This window comes from Sphaeramia orbicularis, chromosome 14, assembly GCF_902148855.1.
Source record: "Sphaeramia orbicularis chromosome 14, fSphaOr1.1, whole genome shotgun sequence".
Lineage (NCBI taxonomy): Eukaryota > Metazoa > Chordata > Actinopteri > Kurtiformes > Apogonidae > Sphaeramia > Sphaeramia orbicularis.
The window spans coordinates 46,111,436-46,131,973 of NC_043970.1; the positions used below are offsets into that span (position 1 = coordinate 46,111,436).

General features: G+C 36.7%; 1 protein-coding gene across 1 annotated transcript in view; it reads right to left on the minus strand.

Annotated features, from left to right (window-relative positions):
- Nucleotides 1-443: 443 nt before the first annotated feature.
- Nucleotides 444-20,538, minus strand: part of sgcd (sarcoglycan, delta (dystrophin-associated glycoprotein)) — a 351,693-nt gene continuing 331,598 nt past the window's right edge. The window contains exons 7-8 of the mRNA XM_030153643.1: nucleotides 11,709-11,832; nucleotides 444-1,940 (exon numbers count right to left, since the gene is read on the minus strand). Of these exons, the coding sequence (XP_030009503.1) occupies nucleotides 1,755-1,940; nucleotides 11,709-11,832 (310 nt within the window). The 3' untranslated portion in view covers nucleotides 444-1,754. The remainder of the gene's footprint in view (nucleotides 1,941-11,708; nucleotides 11,833-20,538) is intronic.

Consider the following 20,538-nt stretch of genomic DNA (forward strand, 5'->3'; position numbering starts at 1 on the left):
CAGCAAAACTACTGGTTGAATTCCTACCAAATTGGGTTTATAGATTGCCAGTGACCCAGAATAGATGACATTACATTTTGGGAAAAGTAGGTCAGAGTTCAATTATTAAATTTTTTTTGTATCAATTTTTATTTACCCCCCCATTTACTTATAATGGGCAAAATTTCAAATGTCTGTAGCAGCAAAACTATTAGTTCAATCCATACCAAATTGGTTTATAGATTGCCAGTGACAAAGAATACATTTGATTACATGTTGGGAAAAGTAGGTCAAAGTCCTAATTTTTTATGAATTTTTAAAATCTTTTTTTTCCCCCATTTACTTACAATGGGCAAAATTTCACATGTCTATAAAAACATAAATTTTGGTTCAATTTACTTCAAACTTGGCACATATATAGAGGCAACTGATATGTTGACATAAACATGATGACATCAGCTGGATTGATGCCAAAATAAGCTACAATACATGCGAGGGGTGGGGCTTGTTGTGCCGGGCACCACATGTTTCAGTATATTTTAACCAAAACATATCTAATATTTTCAACATGGGTTGATTCGTACCTGGGATATAACTTATGTTCAATATTGATGCGTAATATCCTCTAAGTGGCAATCAGTGATATTTAGCAGATCTTTCTTGGATTTTACTTCAATATCCAGCCTGGAAATCAACAGTTCCAGATCAACAAAACGCTTCAACTCATTGGTTCAAAAGTGAATATGAAGTATAAGAGGCTGAGGAACAGAAAACTGAAATGTGTTTTAATTTAGGAAGTGGATTTAGCGAGCGGTCAGTTGTCATGAGGTGCTTTTAATGCGCCTTCTTCAGCTTATACCATTGAATAAAAACCAAAACAAGTCCTTTAAATATCAGCACACAAACAAGAGAAAGTAAAAGAGGGAAATGAAAAAGGGCGGAAGAAAGAGGGCGGGGCCTGTCGACGTGGGCGATCACCCTAGTGATTCTCGTACTAAATTGTTCTGAAGGGAGAAGGGGAACAGATCAGTGTCTCTTATAGTGAATCTGGAGACTTTCCTCTCCTCTGGTTTCAACCAGGAGATTCGGTTTTTATGAGCAAAAGAGTGTGTCCATTGTTCATTTGTGTAGTGTGTGTCTGCATGTATGTGGAGGCATCCCCTATATATATATATATATATATATGTGTGTGTGTGTGTGTGTGTGTGTGTGTGTGTGTGTGGGTGTGTGGGATATATGATTAACCACCCTGGGCTCTTATTAAATATTAGTCCGTACATTTATGATGACGACAGTTCCTGCATTTAAAAAGTCCTTCCAACCTGAAATACATCTTATTTTTGTCCTTATTCGACTTGAAAACTTAATTTGACTTTCTGTTACTGAGATGCTAAAGAGATGTGTGTGATTTCTAGTTTCCTGTGATGCTTTAAATGCTATTTTCAGAGGCTTTTCCGCTCTGAAACGTAGAAAATTATGGGATTTAATTTTAAATATTGGCACAAAATATTGGCTGTTGGCAGCTTCAGTCAAAAATTGATCGTAGTGGCCTTAAAAACATGTCAATTTGAGTGTTTTGTGATAGTAAAGTGTATACATCGGTGTGTCTGTATAGGTACAGTATCTATGATTGTTTAGATGTCTCCATCAGCTCTGGCAGTCCTTCTGTATGATCTCGTGTTTTTGCTGTAAATCAGTCCTAGAGGCGGGCGGTGGGTTTTTCGCCTGCCGTCTGTCTTTCGGTGTGGGTTTATTTATAATTATACGTTGCGGTCCTAGAGGCAGACATTGTTGCTGATCTGGCAGGTGGATCCGGTGCCGGCCTGGGACAGGAAAAGCCTCCCGTTGGGGCAAACACAAACCTCGTACACGGTTTGTCTGGTACCCGAGGATGAGGAGCTGGTGGAGGCCTTTCCCTCCGGCAGACGCATGAGGCGGATCCGGCGAGCGTCCAGAGAGATCTGGAAAAGAGGAAGAAAAGAGGATAGGTGAGATTTTCCAGGATTTCCTACCCTACCTTTAAGTATTAAAGCGTAAAAAAAAAATAAAAATGTACTCAGGTATTTCAGGTATTATTCAGTGTCAATACAACATCACATTGTTGCTGGAATTTTTTCTCTTGGTTCTAGACCAGTGTTTTTCAACCTTGGGGTCCAGACCACATGTGGGGTCACCTGAAATTAATAGTAATTGATAAAAATAAAAACTTACTAATAAAACATATATGGTGAGTTGACAGAGACAATCCCAATACATAAAAGACATGACAAACTGTGAAGCTGAAGCTGAAGCACTGTGGTTCTGTTTATCTGCCAAATGTTCATTGTGGTCAGTTTCAGATGCTGCAGCTCTTTTATAATTCATAGTTTGAGTTCTTGTTTGTTCAGTATTAATTGTCAGCCTTGTAAATCCAAGCTGGACTGACTGTACATATCCTGACCAAGGAAAATAAAATTCTCACTTTGTGCAGTAATCTACACCTGGCTTTTCTGCCTCCGTCCATAATAATATACATTATATAGACCAAAAACTGAAATTAACATTTATTTGCAAAATAGTGTAGCACAATATTACATGATCAAAAACAAATAAATTTTGCAAAAAAAAAAAAAAGTCCAAGTTTTGAAAGTCTGGGGTCACCAGAAATGTGTGATGTTAAAATGGGGTCACGAGGCAAAAAAGGCTGGGAACCACTGGATTATATGGACATCTGTCTGGAACTTAAGAACAAACTTATGTATGAGGAGGGAAGGATGGTGTAGTCCACTAAAACACTAAAACTGTAGTGTACAAGCAAAATTAAGCTGCATGCATAAAATGTAAAAAAAAAAAACCCAACCTAACAAACAAAAAAAACCAAACAAACAAAAAGAAAAACTTCAGACACTCAACCCAAAACTATGTCAATTTTCATTCATTTTTACCAGGAGTAAAAAAAAAAACAACAAAAAACTGTCTGTCTTGAATATCTGGGATCGCCAGAAATTTGTGATGTTAAAATGGGGTCACGAGCCAAAAAAGGTTGGTAACTACTGTTCTAGACCATGTCATTCTCTGCCGTACATTCTTTTCTGTGTGCTCCTGTCCCGTCCATGTCGGCTGAAATCGTCTTGATGTTGGACAGATAACGCTATCATGCAAAATAACAAAAATGAAAGCAAAAAGCCTTGTAAGGAGTGTTAAACAGCTGAGTTCAGAGGAAAAATGAATCAGAAATATAAATGCTCATAACTGAAATCTCTCCTTAATATCTTTAATTTTAATATTTTCCGTGTCTTGTATTAGGAGCCTCTGTGCTAGATGCTTTAAATACTCACCAAATATGTTTTATGAGACAGTCTTTGAAGATGTTGAACATTAGTAGTCTCTTTTCTTTTCTTTTTTTTTGTCTTGGATGGTTATTAATAATCCAGACATCTTTCATTTCAATCTTATATTCTGTTTGTAGGGTGACTAACATCTGTCTGCAGGCTACAGAAAAATATCCTCCTTACTAATGTTTTATAAGCTACGCTGTCCCTGTTAAATAAACCAATAAATGTTAAATAAATAAATGTTCTGTGAGAAGTGAGTTACCGTGAATTTATTCTGTTTTTAAAGATGTGATGGTGCAGTGTATTCATGCCAACACAAATAGGACCAATATCTCTCTGTTATTTTCTATCACAAGTTGAATTTGTGAGGTTATCAGGTTCTGTTCTATGTTAGAGTCCTGTGGTCTGGATGCAGGAGATCAGTCACCCAAAAGAAGTGGACTGGAGGAGGAGAACTCAAAATTAAATTAATTTAAAGTCCATATATGACTTCCTATCAGTACTTAATTGTTATTATATTGATATCTCTAACTATTTCCATGTTATACACCATGAAAATATGGCTCATTATAAGTAAAAGCCAATTTTTAATGTTTAAAAAAATTAAAAATCAAAATGTACAGTAAACATACTGTACTTTGTAAACATTTCCCCAAGGAAGCGACATAAAAACATTTTAAATGAATCCGACCAGTAGTTTCGGCAAAGAAGATTGTTGAAATGTAGACACAGGTGACCTCAACTTATACCCTTCAAGGTCAATCAAGGTCAAAAGTCATGGACCCTAATGAAAGTCCATATATGACATCCTATCAGTGCTCAATAGAAACTATACTGACATCACTAACCATTTCATGTTATAAACCATCAAAAAAGGGCCCATTATAAGTGAAGGCAAATTTGTAATAACTAAAAAATTCCTAAAAAAAAAAGTAAAAAATCAAAATATGTCAAAACTGTGAACAAACTTTGTAGACATTTCCCCAAAGAAGTGACATAAAAACATTTTAAATGAATCCAACTAGTAGTTTCAGTGAGGAAGACTGTTGAAATATAGACATTGGTGACCTCAACTTTGACCCTTCAAGGTCAGTCAAGGTCAAAGGTCATGCACCCAAAGGAAAGTCCATAAATGACTTCCTATCGGTGCTCAGTAATGACTATATTGATATCTGTAACCATTTCCATGTTATAAACCAACAACATATGGCCCACTATGAGTGAAAATAAATTTGTAATAATTAAAAAAAATTCGTAAAAAAAGTAAAACAAATCAAAATATGTCAAAACTGTGAACAAACTTTGTAGACATGGCCCATTATAAGTAGGCAATTTTTTGATATTTCAAAAATTCACAAAAAAAAATTAAACAAGTCAAAACTGTGAACAAACTTCACAGACATTGTCCCAAGGAAGCTACATAAAACATCTGAAATTCATACGACCAGTAGTTTCGGTAAAGAAGACTGTTGAAATGCAAACATAGGTGACCTAAAGTTTGACCCTTCTAGGTCAATCAAGGTCAAAGGTCATGGACCCAAATGAAAGTCCATATATGACTTCCTATCAGTGCTCAATAGTAACTGCATTGATATCTGTAACCACTTCCATGTTATAAACCACCAGAATATGGACCATTATAAGTGAAGGCAAATTTTCAATAATTAAAAAATCCCTAAAAAAAAAAAATCAAAAGATATCAAAACTGTGAACAAACTTTATAGACATTGTCCCGAGGAAGCTACATAAAACATTTGAAATTCATACGACCAGTAGTTTCGGTAAAGAAGACTGTTGAAATGTAAACATAGGTGACCTTAAGTTTGACCCTTCTAGGTCAATCAAGGTCAAAGGTCATGGACCCAATTGAAAGTCCATATATAGCTTCCTATCAGTACTCAATAGTAACTGCATTGATATCTGTAACCACTTCCATGTTATAAACCATCAACATTAGGCCAATTATAAGTAAAGGCAAATTTATAATACTTCAAAAACTCGTGAAAAAAAACAAAACAAAAAAAAAACCTTAAAAAATTAAAACGTGTCAAAACTCTGAACAAACTTTGTAGACATGGTCCCAAGGTTGCTACATAAAACACTTGAAACATGAATCTGACCGGTGATTTCAGCAAAGAAAATTGTTGAAATGTAGACATTGCTGACCTCGACTTTGACCCTTCAAGGTCAAAGGTCATGGACCCAAATTGAAGTCCATATATTTTGGCATAATTCAGTATTTTTATTTTTTTTTTTGCTTAATTCAAGCAAAAAATAAATAAATAAATAAAAAATCTGCCAATGGAAAAAAGTGAAAATTATCTTGGTAAGATTCCTTGAAATCAGATTTTCCAGATCTACTGTCTAAAAATAAGTTCTTCTATCTCACTGAAAAGTTACTCTTTAGGTGATTATGTCTTATTTTAAGTGTAATGAGATATTTGGACTAGAAATGAGAAAAATACACTTGGTAACATTTAGATTTTTGCAGTGTGACCAATAAAGAGAAAGTAAAGCTGCAGATAAGTTCTCCTCTAACCGACCCACTCATCCACTCATCCCCCTCTAGCCCTCACTGATTGGACCTCCCATTCTGTCCTAGGAATCATTGCTGCATGAATCCCATCTCCTCCTCCTGCTCCTCCTCTGGGCCTCCTGGGGCTCATCCAGGCCTGGTGTATCTCCACTGGAGGAGAGGAGGAGCTCTGCAGCCATAAAAAGGTAAAGGAGCCATTACCGGGCGCCTCGGGGAGGCATTGCCATCAAATGACCTGGAACACGTTTAAGGCAGAGTCTCAGCTGAATTCCACAGACAGCTGCTGTTGAACAAATCCTTCACCACGAGGGGTGGACGATGTGAAACGCTGTGTGTGATAATCTGTGTTTGCAGTGTGGCTGGAGGTGTTCGTGTGTGTGTACAGCTCCAAGTGTGAAGGGCAAAGACACACAGCCAACAGGTAAAGGTACCATGTGTTTGTGTGGTTACGACAGACTGGTTTGAGTGAAGATCTGGACTGTTTCAACTACAGCTGATAAAACGATCAGGATCATATAATAATAAAAATCCTTGGAGATCAGTGGCTAGAATTATCTTAATTTTATTTTATTTTTTTTCTTATACAGTTTGTTTTGCACTAAGTGTTTTGCTCCTAAATTAATTTTCTTTGTTCCTGTGACAGTGACAATAAAGATCCATTCTATTCTATTCTATTTTAGAGATCGGTTAAAAGGTCGGCCCGCTTTCAGAGGGGTTGGGGTTGTAGCCAAACGTTACGTTACATTACGTTATGTTTCTTATTTATTCAGACAGGTCTACTCAATTCCATAATTTCACTTTTGTCTGCTGCCATTATACCTACCTACGTGTTTTATATATGTATGTGTGTAATTTTAATTGCGATTTATTTATTTTAACAACTTTGTACTGTGATCTTGAGTGTCCTGAAAGGCGTCTATAAATAAAATGCATTATTATTGTTATTATTATTATTATTATTATTATTATTATTATTATTATTATTATTATTATTATTATTATATATTCTCCTGAGACTCAACAATGCCTTTTTGTCCTCTGTGGGGGACAAAAAAAAAATTGTTTTACCTAAAAAATGCTGTCCATTGCAAAGGACATTGCATTAAAAAAAAAAAAAAAAATAATAATAATAATAATAATAATTTTTAAAATGTATCTGAAAAAAGTGTTGCACTATGCAGTTTCCAATCAAGACAATAGTTTAATGTAAAAAAGCTAAAACTTTCACTTTCCTGCGTCTCAGGAGGATATACACAAATATATGTACATATAATTTGGGCTTTATGGTTTATTTTGTTTAATATTGAATTTCACTTCTTGTCCAAATCCTAATCCTAATCCTATGTATTTATATTTATACATCCTGGCCTGACCATAAAGAAAGGTTTAAAACCATAAACAACTGTCTTTTTTTTTTATTATTTTCATTTTACTGAACAATATAAGCACAAATTCATAAAATCAGAACAGTTTAGGAGACTGATCTCATGAAATTGCGTTATATATCACGCCAGTTCTTATGGCATTTTTGACCTTTCGCGTGTTATTCAACGGCATTTGATCACGTGTCAATTTACGCCAAGATGTCCAGTTCACATACCCCTTACCCCCTGAACTATGACCCTCAGTGTGTGTTTTTGACAAAAATTTAGAAACATTTCACTCCGATTTCTTATGTCCTCCAATAACACACTAGGGTTGAAATTTGGAGTTTCAGAGTATTTGAGTGCCCTATAAAGGATTAAACGACAAATAAAAGAAATGTGAATCAGAACCTCACACAGACCCACTTGATAAAATCTCGCCCTTTATGAACAGCATGTGTTAAGTGTGTGATAAGTGTGTACCTCTGTGAGTCTGTTTCTGTATCTTTCTGAGGTCCGTTGACATCTTAATGACCAAAACGTCTGTAATTGCGGTGGTAGTGCCATGGGGTCCATAACAGTATGAGTGTGTCTGTGTGTGTGTGTGTGTGTGTGTGTGACAGACACTTGACAAATGGACATTTGCTACACTAATGGAGTGTGAGAACGTGGATCCAATTACATGAATTGACCATTGTGAGTTCAGCGGCCTCATTATCGACCCGACATCCGTGAAAAGTGTAAGGGCGTTTTCACACAGCGTACTCGAGTCCGTACTGTACTTGGACACGTTCACAACTTTCCTGCAGATGTTGCGTTCACAAGCACATACCGCGGCCTGACTATGAGTACGAGTGGGTGTTACAGGGCCGAAACACTAGGTGGCGGTGTGGAAGGAATTTTGTCGCTATCCAACAAACACGGAAGTCAGAGGAAGACAAACCCTGCTGTCATCAACTGAGCAACTGTTCTGTTCATTTGTCTACAATGGTGGCAATACTTGTCTATCTGTTAGCCCAGTGTTTTTCAACCTTGGGGTCGGGACCCCATGTGGGGTCGCCTGGAATTCAAATGGGGTTGCCTGAAATTTCTAGTAATTGATAAAATTAAAAACTTACTAATAAAAAATATGTTGACTTGACAGAGACAATCACAATCCATAAAAGACATGACAAACTCTGAGTCTGAAACTGAAGCACTGTGGTTCTGTTTATCTGTCACATGTTCATTGTGGTTGGTTTCAGATGCTGCAGCTCTTTCATAATTCACGGTTTGAGCTATTGTTTGTTCAGTATTAATTGTCAGCCTTGTAAATCCAAAATCCAAGCTGGACTGATTGTACATATCCTGACCAAGGAAAATCAAATTCTCATTTGTGCAGTAATCTACACCTGGCTTTTCTGCCTCCGTCCATAATAATATACATTATATAAACTAAATGTGTCCAAAATTAACGTGTATCTGCAACATAGTATAGCAAACTGTTACATGATCAAAAACAAATTAGTTTTAGCAAAAAAAAAACCCCTCTGTTTTGAATGTCTAGGGTCGCCGTAAATTTGTGATGTTAAAATGGAGTCACGAGCCAAAAAAGGTTGGGAACTACTGTGTTAGCCTGTTTGAGGCAAAGAGAAGAAGAGTGACCTTCGTTGTCCCTGATATATCACTGGGTGACTCGGTCGATAAGTCAAGCCCACGCTGCACAGATCTGAGGCTATTTCAGGAGACAACAGGAGTGCTGTCTATCGTTTCGGGGTCATTAGGTCACTTCTGTTGTCGGAGTGGTGATTAGGTCACTTCCAGTCTTGGGCACGGATCGCGTTCACACGGCAACGTACCGTGCTGGAGTCCACGCAGTCCGTACACAGGACTACCTATTCAACTGGACTCGGGTATGGTACTCAAGCATGGAACATTTGCATTCCCATTCATAAAATTAAGCAGACTTTGGGGTCAAACCAACTCGGGTACACAGTGTGGAAGTGCCCTTAGACATCACGGTTTTGGCCAACACTCAGTTCGAGTTTTCAGGGAGTAAACTGGATCCAAGGGCACCTTTTCTTCGTCTCTGCTCATCCATCTTGTATCAGCGGGCTGTCTTACTGTACAAAACTGTTTTTGTGGGAAACTTTTAAACACTTTCTTCTCACTAATCCTCCTCCGCTGATTTTAACAGATCTGACATGACATTACTGGTGCAACCTAAGGAGGGAAATCCTTTTATCAGCGCAGCCGAGCGTGATGAATTTAGGACTGATGTGTGTAACGAATCAGGGGATGGCTAGAGGAATTTAGGGGTAGGGAGAGAAGGATGGATGAAGGAGGCAGGGTGAGGATGAGGAGGATTGTCGTAGAAAGGGAGCAGATGACAGGAGCTGGAGAAGTTAGACAGAAGGAGGACGGAGAAAGGAAAGGAAAAGGCAGGGAAAATGAAAAGGACAAAAGGATGAAAGAGAAAGTTATCAAAGCAGGCACATAAAATATTAGACTGGAAGATGAGAGAGAAAAGGATGGACGGAGGGAACAATGACGGGGGAAAATAATCAACTTCTGCTCTTCCTCGGATTCTGTAAAGCTCTGATAGATGCTGGTGGACGGCCAGTGTGTGGGAAATTGCCACCAGCCAATAACAAAATGCCGGTCCATGTTGGCGAGGGAGCTAACTATTGTTTGGATTGTGTTTTGCTAAAAATACGTTTGGACAGGAGAAATATTGAATGGAGATGGAGTTGCATCAGCCAATATGGCCGCAGGACAAGGAAAGTTAATTTCTCAACTTGCCAGTACACAGAGGGAGAGATTTTTATCTATGTGTAGACAGAGACCGCGCTAACAAAGAACAGATCTGTTTTGTGGTGAAAAAGGATGTTTTTTTTTTTTTTTTACCTCAACGCTTCCCGGAAGTCTTACAGCAATTAAAAAAAAAAAAAAAAAAAAAAAAAAAAACCTCAAAGGTTTCATTAAAAAATAACTTTAAGCTACTCATTTGCAAAGAAAAAAAATGCATTGTTTAAAACGTTACAGTTACAGTAAAACAATGGAACCATTTTCTCTGACATCACAAAGAGGAAACAACACATATGCATAAAACTGTGAATAGGCGCTTCATTTTCAGAGTTAAATGCAAAGACTTTGACGTATAAATCATGTTTTTTTGCAGCCAGAAGTTTTCACATTTGGACAAGAGGCTGGAGTTTGGGAATAGAGAGGCACGGAACTTGTTAAAGGTGCGGGAGACTTTCGTGACCAATTTTTCATCAAATCCTCAGTCATAGCCTACGTATCATGAATCTGTAAGTCTTTCTGTGATTACTCACCTGAATCTCTTGCATTACGGTGAACAATTTCTTAGTGCCATCCACCATAAACAAACCATGTGTTTACAAACAGAGCCGGGAGGGAACTCGGGCATCTTCGGAATTTTGTTGCGACGTACATTGTGGGAAAGGGAGGTTTGCGCAGCCTCCTGACAGCGGCAGCAGCAGCGCAACCATATGATATATGGATGAAACAAACATGACGCGGAAACGGCTGAAATGCGGAAATGGCTGGAGGAACATGCAAGTTGCATTTCTCCCAACTTTAGTCTCCATGTTTCCAGGTAGAGTGGGGATGAGAAGATGATTCTAAACGACAAGTGACGAGAAGTGACGGACCATGAAGTGTCGTATGGTGCCGCTAGCTAAAATTGCTAGAGTGAAATAAATCGCTTTCGTATCAATCCGACATTGAAAAAGACGAAAACGAAGGGAATTTTATCCATAATTTTTATACGTTTTAGTGAGTTTTGTAAGCACACAAAACAGTTTGTTAGCTATCATTTTTTTCTTTTGATTATAGTTTTTATTTATTTCAGTTAACGAAAATGTTTTTTTCAGTTCTAGTTTTTGTCATTTCATTAATTTTTGTTAACAATAACAACCTTGCTATGAAATGGGACAACCCTTCCAGACCTGTTACATCATCAGCAGTCATCGATGACGCTATAAACAAGTGCAACAACTTTGTTTCTGAAAGTATTCCCCATGCCGTCAGCAGCCGTAACCGTCTCTGTTGCATGGGCTTTGGTCATCTTTTCGCGTCTATCAACTATAAACCGCAGAAATGCATTAAACAGTCAATCAAATGATTAAGTTGTTTACGAAAAAAATACATGCATTTGTGTGTTTCTTTCATCACACCGCTGCACTTTTTTGCTGTTTATCTCCATTTTGCCAATGATTCCAACAGAATTATGGGAAATTTCTCCTACCCTTCCATTTGTAGTGTGGTCCTGAAAAATCTCCGTTTCGAGAGCTATACAAAGCCCTCCACCTTAGCCCTTCCCCTCCATCTAATCGAGACAACACTATCCTTTTACATGTACACGCAAAATGGAGGGGTAAGGGGGAGGGGCCAAGGGGTGAATTGGGATTCAGCTCAGGTCACTTTCCAGACAGACCTTTTGACTAAAGTCTGACATACAAGCAGATTTGTCTTACTTTCTCTACTGGCCTATCTGGTTTGTTTACTCACCTCTCCGTCTTTGGACTCCAGTCGCAGCTCGTTCCTGCAGATGGCCTGGATGTCTCCGGCCTCGGCCAGGATCTGGATCCCTTTAGGAGCCTCCATCAGCAAAGAGCGAGTGGGAGACTCCAGCCTGAAAGGAAACGCAAGAAGAACAGATCTGTTATTACAGTCGGATCCAACAAAGAGTGCATTCAAACCATGCAAAAGATATTTAGGAAGTGAGAGCACCTTCAGTTTGGTGTTCTTTGTTCTGTTTTTGTCACATTGTCTAATTATAATCTAAGAAAGCCTTGTAAACAAAACCGCCGAATCAAAAGCAGTATGCTTATTAAGACTGTTTAAGTAATCTGTCATTTTGACATTCTGTAGACTGTGAAAGAGAATATTTAAATCACTTTACAAGTCTTGCTGTGATTTTTGTTTCCTTTTTTAATTTGAGTCTCATCTCCATATTTTATGTAAACCAACAATTTAACCCTTTAACAACGGCAGTATCTCCGGCGCTGCATTTAGCACTTTACAGCATTCAAATTACTGTAACTCCTGAACCGTTTGAGCTATCCACAAAATTCAAATGGCATCGGAAAGCTGAGATCCTGAGCTTTCTGACACAATATAACACTTTACAATGGAACTCTATTACAAGTAGAAAGGAATAGTTTCAATGTCTTCCACACAAGCTAAAAAACACCTGGAAAAAAATATGAAACCATAATATGGATGTGAATGTCCAAGACCAAAAAGCATGTTTGAGCAGATGTAAAATAGTTGAAAGTTTATTTTTGCAATCTCAAAAAGTTTCATTATGGACATTTACAATTATTTCTGATAATAAATATGTCAAAAAAAACCAAACAAACAAACCTCAAGTCATTTTTTCCCCTTTTTTACTAAAACACATTGTTTAAGCATTTACTATTTATAATAATGATAATTAATGGCCAGATATTTAAAGCTGAGTTCTTCCTGAAAATAAAGGTGCAAAAGAATAGGCAAAAAAGACATTTTCTGACACTTTTATTGCAAAAAAAAAAAAAAAAAAAAAAAAAAAAAATATATATATATATATATATATATATATATATATATATATATATATATATTTATATACATATATATATATATATATACATAGATATATATATGAATACACCTACATGGTCAGTGTATCTTTTGGTAATTGGATTTTCTTTTCAGAAACAAAAGAAAAACTAGTGGTTAATTGATTTCTGTTTTAAAATAGAGGAATCAAAATTGAATTTCAAGGTGTTTTTCTTTTCAGTGTCAAAACAGATAAACCAAATTTTAAAAAAACTGATCGAATTTTCATTTTCACTTTCTAATAGCAAAAAAGAAAGTTACTATTTTGTTTTAGTTGCATATTCAAAATAAACTGAACTGAAAAAGAATGAATTTAATCTGAATATGCTGACTGGCCTAGCAACATTGATGCTACAAGAAACCCACATTCTAGAGAGAGCTCCTTTCTCTGCACATTTTACTCATAAAACCTGTTTGTCCATCTCTGCTGCTGAATCACAGAACTGCATGAATGGATTATGATGCACGGATAGTGAATGCATATGATTGAACTTAAGTTGTTTTGTGTTGGACTGGAAACAACTGCCAAATAAAGTGAGGTTAGAAACGCATTCCTCTGAGGGATTTTCCAATTTGTGTCATAATTGCTGCATTCTCAAGTCTCCATCCAATTACCAAGTCATTACAATGTGACAAAATAATAGATTACATATGAGCACACAAACGTTTAACCCATAAAGACCCAAACATCCACCAACGATCCACAACCATCTACTGATCTAAACTGTTTAATACCTGCTGATCCGCTAATCCTATCAATGCATGTAAATAATTGGTGTAAAATACAGTTTGTCATCTTTTCATGGTCATCAGATATGACCTGTCTGGACGTTCAGAGGCTCTGTAGTTACCGTGGAAACACCATCATCTTCTACAACATTGACTCACCAGTAAAACCGATGGAGTTAGATCAATGACAGTGGATGGAGACACTAGGTTTATTTTCAGTTAATGATAGATTTTACTATTAAAAAAAAAAAGTCACGTTTTCTTCAGTTTTCCATTTTTTATATGATAACCCTCAACTTTAATCAGAGCTTTTATGAACATCTACAAGATTAGTACACTGAATATAGGAAAATACATGATTTATACTTAACCCTGTAAAGCCTGAACCATTAAATCACTGACAAAAAATTCCAGTTCTTTGAAACTGGAGCCTTTATTGGTCCTTCTGAACAATCAACGAGTTTTCTTTTTTTCAAATATCAATTTCCTTATATGAGTTTCAATTTTGTATCATATTTGATACATCGGGTCTCAATGCTCCAATATTATTTTTGAGCAAACAAAAACATAACACAAACATGTCTAACAAATTGGTAATTCCTTTTCAAAATTGTCAAAGTTCTTCCTCATTAATGACAGTCTTGTAGTGTCACTGGAAAGGCCTCTGGTGAGCAAATTCCTCCCCCTGGTGGATTATCTGTGTATTGCATGTATCTAATTGCATACATCAGGTTTTTCAAGAAATAAAATATCACACTGATCATGTAGAGGGCTTCAAAACTCATGTATCAAATATGATACATTTGGTGTTATAGGGTTAAAAATGCAAAATACAGCGCAAAATATGAGAACAAATGTTGATATATCAGTTAAAAAGGTTAAAATGGAGAGAAAAATTCATTTGGGAACTGACACAAAAGTGGCACCGGGTCTTTATGGGTTGATTGTGGGAATGTAACACCAGCCATCCATGACTCCAACTTTCATTCTAATCGAAATCTAAACCCAATTCTGTGATTACGTCTAAATCCAGGTGTCAGCAGTAAGAAGATGAGGGATCTTCGCTTTCCAAAATGTGCTCACTCTTTGCATTTAAAGCTCAAATTGTGAAGATAGAGCTCCAATAAAACATGCGCCCACATCAAAGAGCTGCACCGTGAATGGAGTGCAAATTGAGTGGATCTGACACTTGGACGCTGCAGCCCACCTGCACGCCTCGGCTGCACACAAACCTCTATGTGAGGATTAAAAATCAGCCCACTCTTTTTCCCATCTTGACAAAACCACTCAGACACATGAGCTGATCCTTACAGAATGCACCAAAGGTGTCAAAATGCTTCAGTAGAGTTGGACCTGCAGAAGAGCTCTCTGTAGACCTCATGTCTTCCTGTCACCGCGGCAGCTATGGATAAAGTGTATGATATTTTTTTTTCCACAGGGAACGCTTTCATTGATATCACAAACACTGTATTCAACAGAGGGATCTGGAGCTTTTATCCTGAGCTGGAAAGAATCATTTAAAGGTATGTTTGTGTGTACATGACATCCATTTTAAGCTCCAGTGTCAGGTAAATGTTCCATATGTAATATTTTGTTGGACTGCCTTTAGCTTCGATTACAGCACGCATTCGCTGTGGTATTGTTTCGATAAGCTTCTGCAATGTCACAAGATTTATTTCCATCTAGTGTTGCATTCATTTTTCTCCAAGATCTTGTGTTGATGATGGGACAGTCTGACCACTGTGCAAAGCGTTCTCAAGCACATTCCAAAGATTCTCAATGGGGTTCAGGTCTGGACTCTGTGGTTCAGGTCTGGACTCTGGGGTTGAAGTCTGGACTCTGGGGTTCAGGTCTAGACTCTGTGGTTCAGGTCTAGACTCTGTGGTTCAAGTCTGGACTCTGGGGTTCAGGTCTAGACTCTGGGGTTCAGGTCTGGACTCTGTGGTTCAGGTCTGGTCTCTGGGGTTGAAGTCTGGACTCTGGGGTTCAGGTCTAGACTCTGGGGTTCAGGTCTGGACTCTGGGGTTCAGGTCTAGACTCTGGGGTTCAGGTCTGGACTTTAGGGTTCAGATCTAGACTCTGGGGTTCAGGTCTGGACTCTGTGGTTAAAGTCTGGACTTTGGGGTTCAGGTCTGGACTTTGAGGTTCAGGTTTGGACTCTGTGGTGGCCAATCCATGTGTGAAAATGACCTCTCATGCTCCCTAAACCACTCTTTCACAATTTGAGCCTGTTGAACCCTGGTATTGTCATCTTGGAATATGCCCGTGCCATTAGGCAAGAAATGAGAAGCTATACTCATTGTATCAGTTGGGGTTAAATAACTTATGCCGCATTTCCACTATGTGGAACTGACTCGACTCGACTCAGGTACCAGGTCCTATTTCAGGAGACTGTTTCCATTACAGGATACTACCGACTTCACAGTACCTGGACGTCATAGCGATGCGGCGCATTACTTCCGTGTCGTCTGCTCAGAGTTGCTGATAAACTCGCCCGTTTCATGTTGTCTTCTCAAGCTCATGCTGAATTTTTACGTCTGAACCTCCTCGACGAACCATGGTGTAGTTTTGCGGGCTGCCATCATGTGGATTAACCTACTGCTATATTTACTGTAAATTTCTGCATCTGTTTTTTTAAAAAACGGCGGGTCACAGAGATGACTCTCTGACCAATCAGTGGTCTGCAGTGTTTGCACGTCATGTTTTGGTATCCGGTCCCCCAGTCCTGGAACCTCAGCGGAGGTGATACCAAAAAAGTAGTACCGGGTACCAGATTCCAGGTCCTTCTTTGTAATGGAAACGCAAAAAGGCCTAGTCGAGTCGAGCCGATATCACGTAGTGGAAATGCAGCTTTAGATAACCGCCCACGCATTAATTATCCAATAGGAGGCTCGAGCCTACTTGCTTAGTTAAATCCAGACGGTGACTTTTTTTGTGGGGGGCGGTCAGTGTATATAGCTGGTGTTTCAACCACAAGAGTATTCAGTTAAGTGAGTTATAGCTTCAATAATTCTTTCTCACTGATCCCTGAGAAGGGGGATCTCTGCAGGTTTTACTCGGCTTTATTGACGATGACATGTACAGTGTCTAAAATATTACCCAGGTCTTCAAAACTTTCAATATTGCAAAACTTTATTTAATTACATTTCAAGCTTTCAGACACTGATTTTCCACCTTCTGAATCTACGGATGATATATCTTGGAGTCCTATAAAGGCTTTAGATTATGAGCTGGATATAATGTAATGTAATGTATTGAAATGTAAAGTTTTGAAAGGTTGAAATAATGTTTGAGCTTGAGTTTGGAAACTAATAAAAAAAAGGTTGTGCAAAATTGAAGCCAAGTTTTGAAGGCTTACATAATGTTTTGATTGAAGAAACCCAAATCTCTGCGGACAATACTTTGAGTTTTCTTTCTTAACAAGTCCTTTTATATTGTTTCTGCAACGCCTTTTCAGAGTTTTGAATTTGTCGCTGTTCTCTGTCTGTGAATTCGTTTATTTCCCAGGTTCTGAAAAGTGGTGCACATATGTTGGGAGGGGGGAAAGTTCTGAAGTTTGAAAAAGACAAATCTTTGTTGCGAAACTTGTGGAGATGTACATTTGCACATTGTTGGGTTTGCAGCGTCCCCTTTTATCTGCCCACATATTTGTGAACTTGAAAGTCATGTTATTTCTCGGAGCTCAGGTTGAAAATGCTGTAACAGATGGTCTAAAAAGAAAAAAAAAAAAAAAGAAAAAACACAGCATGGAGGAGGCAGGAGCACAGAATATGTGACCAGGATGCATGGTTCACTTAATGATCTCCTGAAAAACAGATGAAAACTTGACCGTTGACCTGCCTTAACTGAGGCATATGTCATTTTCCCATATACACGATATCAGGGGTATTCAATCCTGGTCCTCAAGGGCCGGTTTCCTGCATGGTTTAGATGTTTCCCTCTTCCAACACACCTGATTCGCATGATAAGCCTATCATCAAGCTCTGTAGAAGCCTGATAACAACCGTCAGGTGTGATGGAAGACAGAAATATCTAAATCATGCAGGATACCGGTCCGCGAGAACCAGGATTGGACACCCCTGCACTATATTGACAAAAGTATTGGGACACATTTCTTTTCTAACAGGGGTCTGAGATACAAAACAATAATGACTAATGTCAGAATATAGTTTTATATTGTCATAAATATTGCATTGGTTAGCAAGGTTATTATCGTTAACAAAAACTAACGAAATGATGAAAACTAGAACTGTAAAAACATTTCCGTTAACTGAAATAAATAAAAACTATAATTAAAAGAAAAAAAAAGATAACTAACTGAAACTGTATGATGTGTTCACAAAACTAACTAAAACGTATAAAAATTATGGATAAAATTCCCTTCGTTTTCATCTTTGCTAAACTAACAGAACTTTACAAAACTAAACTAACTTTACTAAACAAACTAAACTAGAATGAAAAATCCAAAACTATTAGAACCTTGTCGGTTAGTTTGGTTTAAGTTATCTTTGCTTCCAAAATCCCTCAGAGATGGTTTTTACTTAATTTCTTTCAACATTGTTTTTTCTTAGTTTTTTTTATCTATGACTATGATTTTGAATGTTAAATAATAATAATAATTATAAATAAATAAATAAATAATAATATAATAATACATCACACTTATGTAGCGCTTTTCCAGACACTCAAAGATACTAAATGTTCTACCTGTAAATTTCTACATATTTTTCCTGCTCTTTTTTAATATAACCTTTATTCAACAAGGAAAAAAAGCTCATTCAGATTAAAAATATCTTTCAACATTGTTTATTTTATTTTTTTTTAAATCTATGGCTATGATTTTAAATGTTAAATGATAATAATAAAAAAATAAAAATAAAATAAAATAATAATAATAATAATAAGTCACACTTATATAGCGCTTTTTTGAACACTCACAGATGCTAAATGTTCTACCTGTAAATTTCTACATATTTTTCCTGCTCTTTTTTTATTATAACCTTTACTTAACAAGGAAGCAAAAGGTCATTGAGATTAAAAATCTCTTTTTCAACAATGTCCTGGCCAAGGCAGCTGCAGAGGTTACACAAAATTTAATTCACAGCCATACATCCACCCTAATATACATAAACCCAATGAAAGTCAGTACTAAAAACATACTTAAAACTAATAAGAACATACATATAAAATGTCACCATTATTTTAAAAGGTACTAAAAGTATAACAACAATGTTCTAACTGTAAATAATAATTTTCTACTGTAAATAACCATCTACTTTCTTCACATCTTTAAGGAAATATTGATATTTATAAATTATAATGGCAAAAATATTAGTACACATCATGGCTAAATATCAGTATTTCCGATGCAATGATATTTATCCCAATACAAAACTGTATTTTGACATTTGTCATTATTTAATTTGTATCCCAGAATCCTGTTAGAAAATAACCACCAGAATTCAACGTGTCCCAATACTTTTGTCCATACAGTGTACCTTGTACTACTGGTGTACTGCCTGTTTGTCTGAGTTTGTGTCTAAAAAGCAGCTGCCATTATAATAACCAACACAGACGCTAATGACAACAGCTTTAAAACACTGAGTTTCAGTATTTTTCCGACTGTTCTTAAGGACTTTGAGGACTTTAGTGCTTTTATCTGGAAGACGACAACAGAGGAATCATTGGAAATATGCAGACAAAGACATGGAAAGTGAGAAACAGAAAAGGTCAGGGATGTTCATTAGCAACCCATCAGTGCCTGAAGGGGTGCATAGGTGTCATAAGCTATTTGCTTTTTTTTTTTTTTTTTTTTTTAAATATATTCTGTAACTTGCTTGGTTTTGTCTGAAAATTTCCAATTCAGTGAGGAACTTTATGAGCTTCCAGAGTAAAACAAAATTAGAGCTATATTCTATTTTAACTCCAGTGCCAATAATTCACCAAACAAAGCCAGTCTGAAACCAATATGGGCACTTCTATGAAACTGGTCCTAAAAACAGGGCATGGGGGATAAAAATTCTAACCAGATGTAGACTAATGTTATGAAGCAGGTTTGGAGGCATTTTGGGTCTATTTTAAATATAAATACTTACTGAGACAAAAGAGAAACTATTTTTCAGATATAACACGTTTTTATATTATTTTACATTATATTTAATACAAAAATCTGTATGTAACACTGTCAAAAGGATATGAAAATTAAGCACTAGTAGTTGTTGTTTTTTTTTTTTAATATCTCTATTCTCTCACAGGTACCTTTTGTGAATTGAACTAATTATGAAAGACAGAGTGTTTCACAAAAATGATCACTGTTGCAAAATCATTTGCGATTTATATGTGTTTAACTGGGCAGGTTCTACATGTAACGCAAGTGGACACAATGGGTTACATACAAAACCTGGAATGAGACTGAGATTCATGAAAAACCCAAGTCTGGATTAGAAAAACCACTGGGATTGACAAATGTAACACAGTATCTTTATTTATAGTCTATATAAGACCATTTACAGACATGTGGTCCAGTTAGGACACCTAGGTAGTTTTTCATGTCCCAACTTTGGTCCTATTTTTGGCCTAAATATTTTATTAAAAAATCCTTAATTATGGGATGGCTCAGAGCAAGAGTATAATCTTTTTACATTTATCTGAGGTCATCAATAGGTACATCCTGGGGGGAAATATGTCTAAATTTCTCTTTTATTTTCTTGAGACCTTTGATGTGCAGCAATTACTGATGTTCGATACCACAGATTTCCTTTCTGATTCGATATTGAGTAAAATTCAGGCTGGTATCAGTGATACTGATCTGATACTTTGTACCTATACACTTAATGTCTGGAAAACCTTAAAAAAAAAAAAAATTATAACTTCATAAAGAATACCAGACATGCGAGTAATTATTGTTTAATTATTAAGAACTATTATGAAAATGAAAACTTGCATATTAATTTATGTTACATGAACGTGTTAACATGAAACATGAAAATACTGAACATGTAAAAAC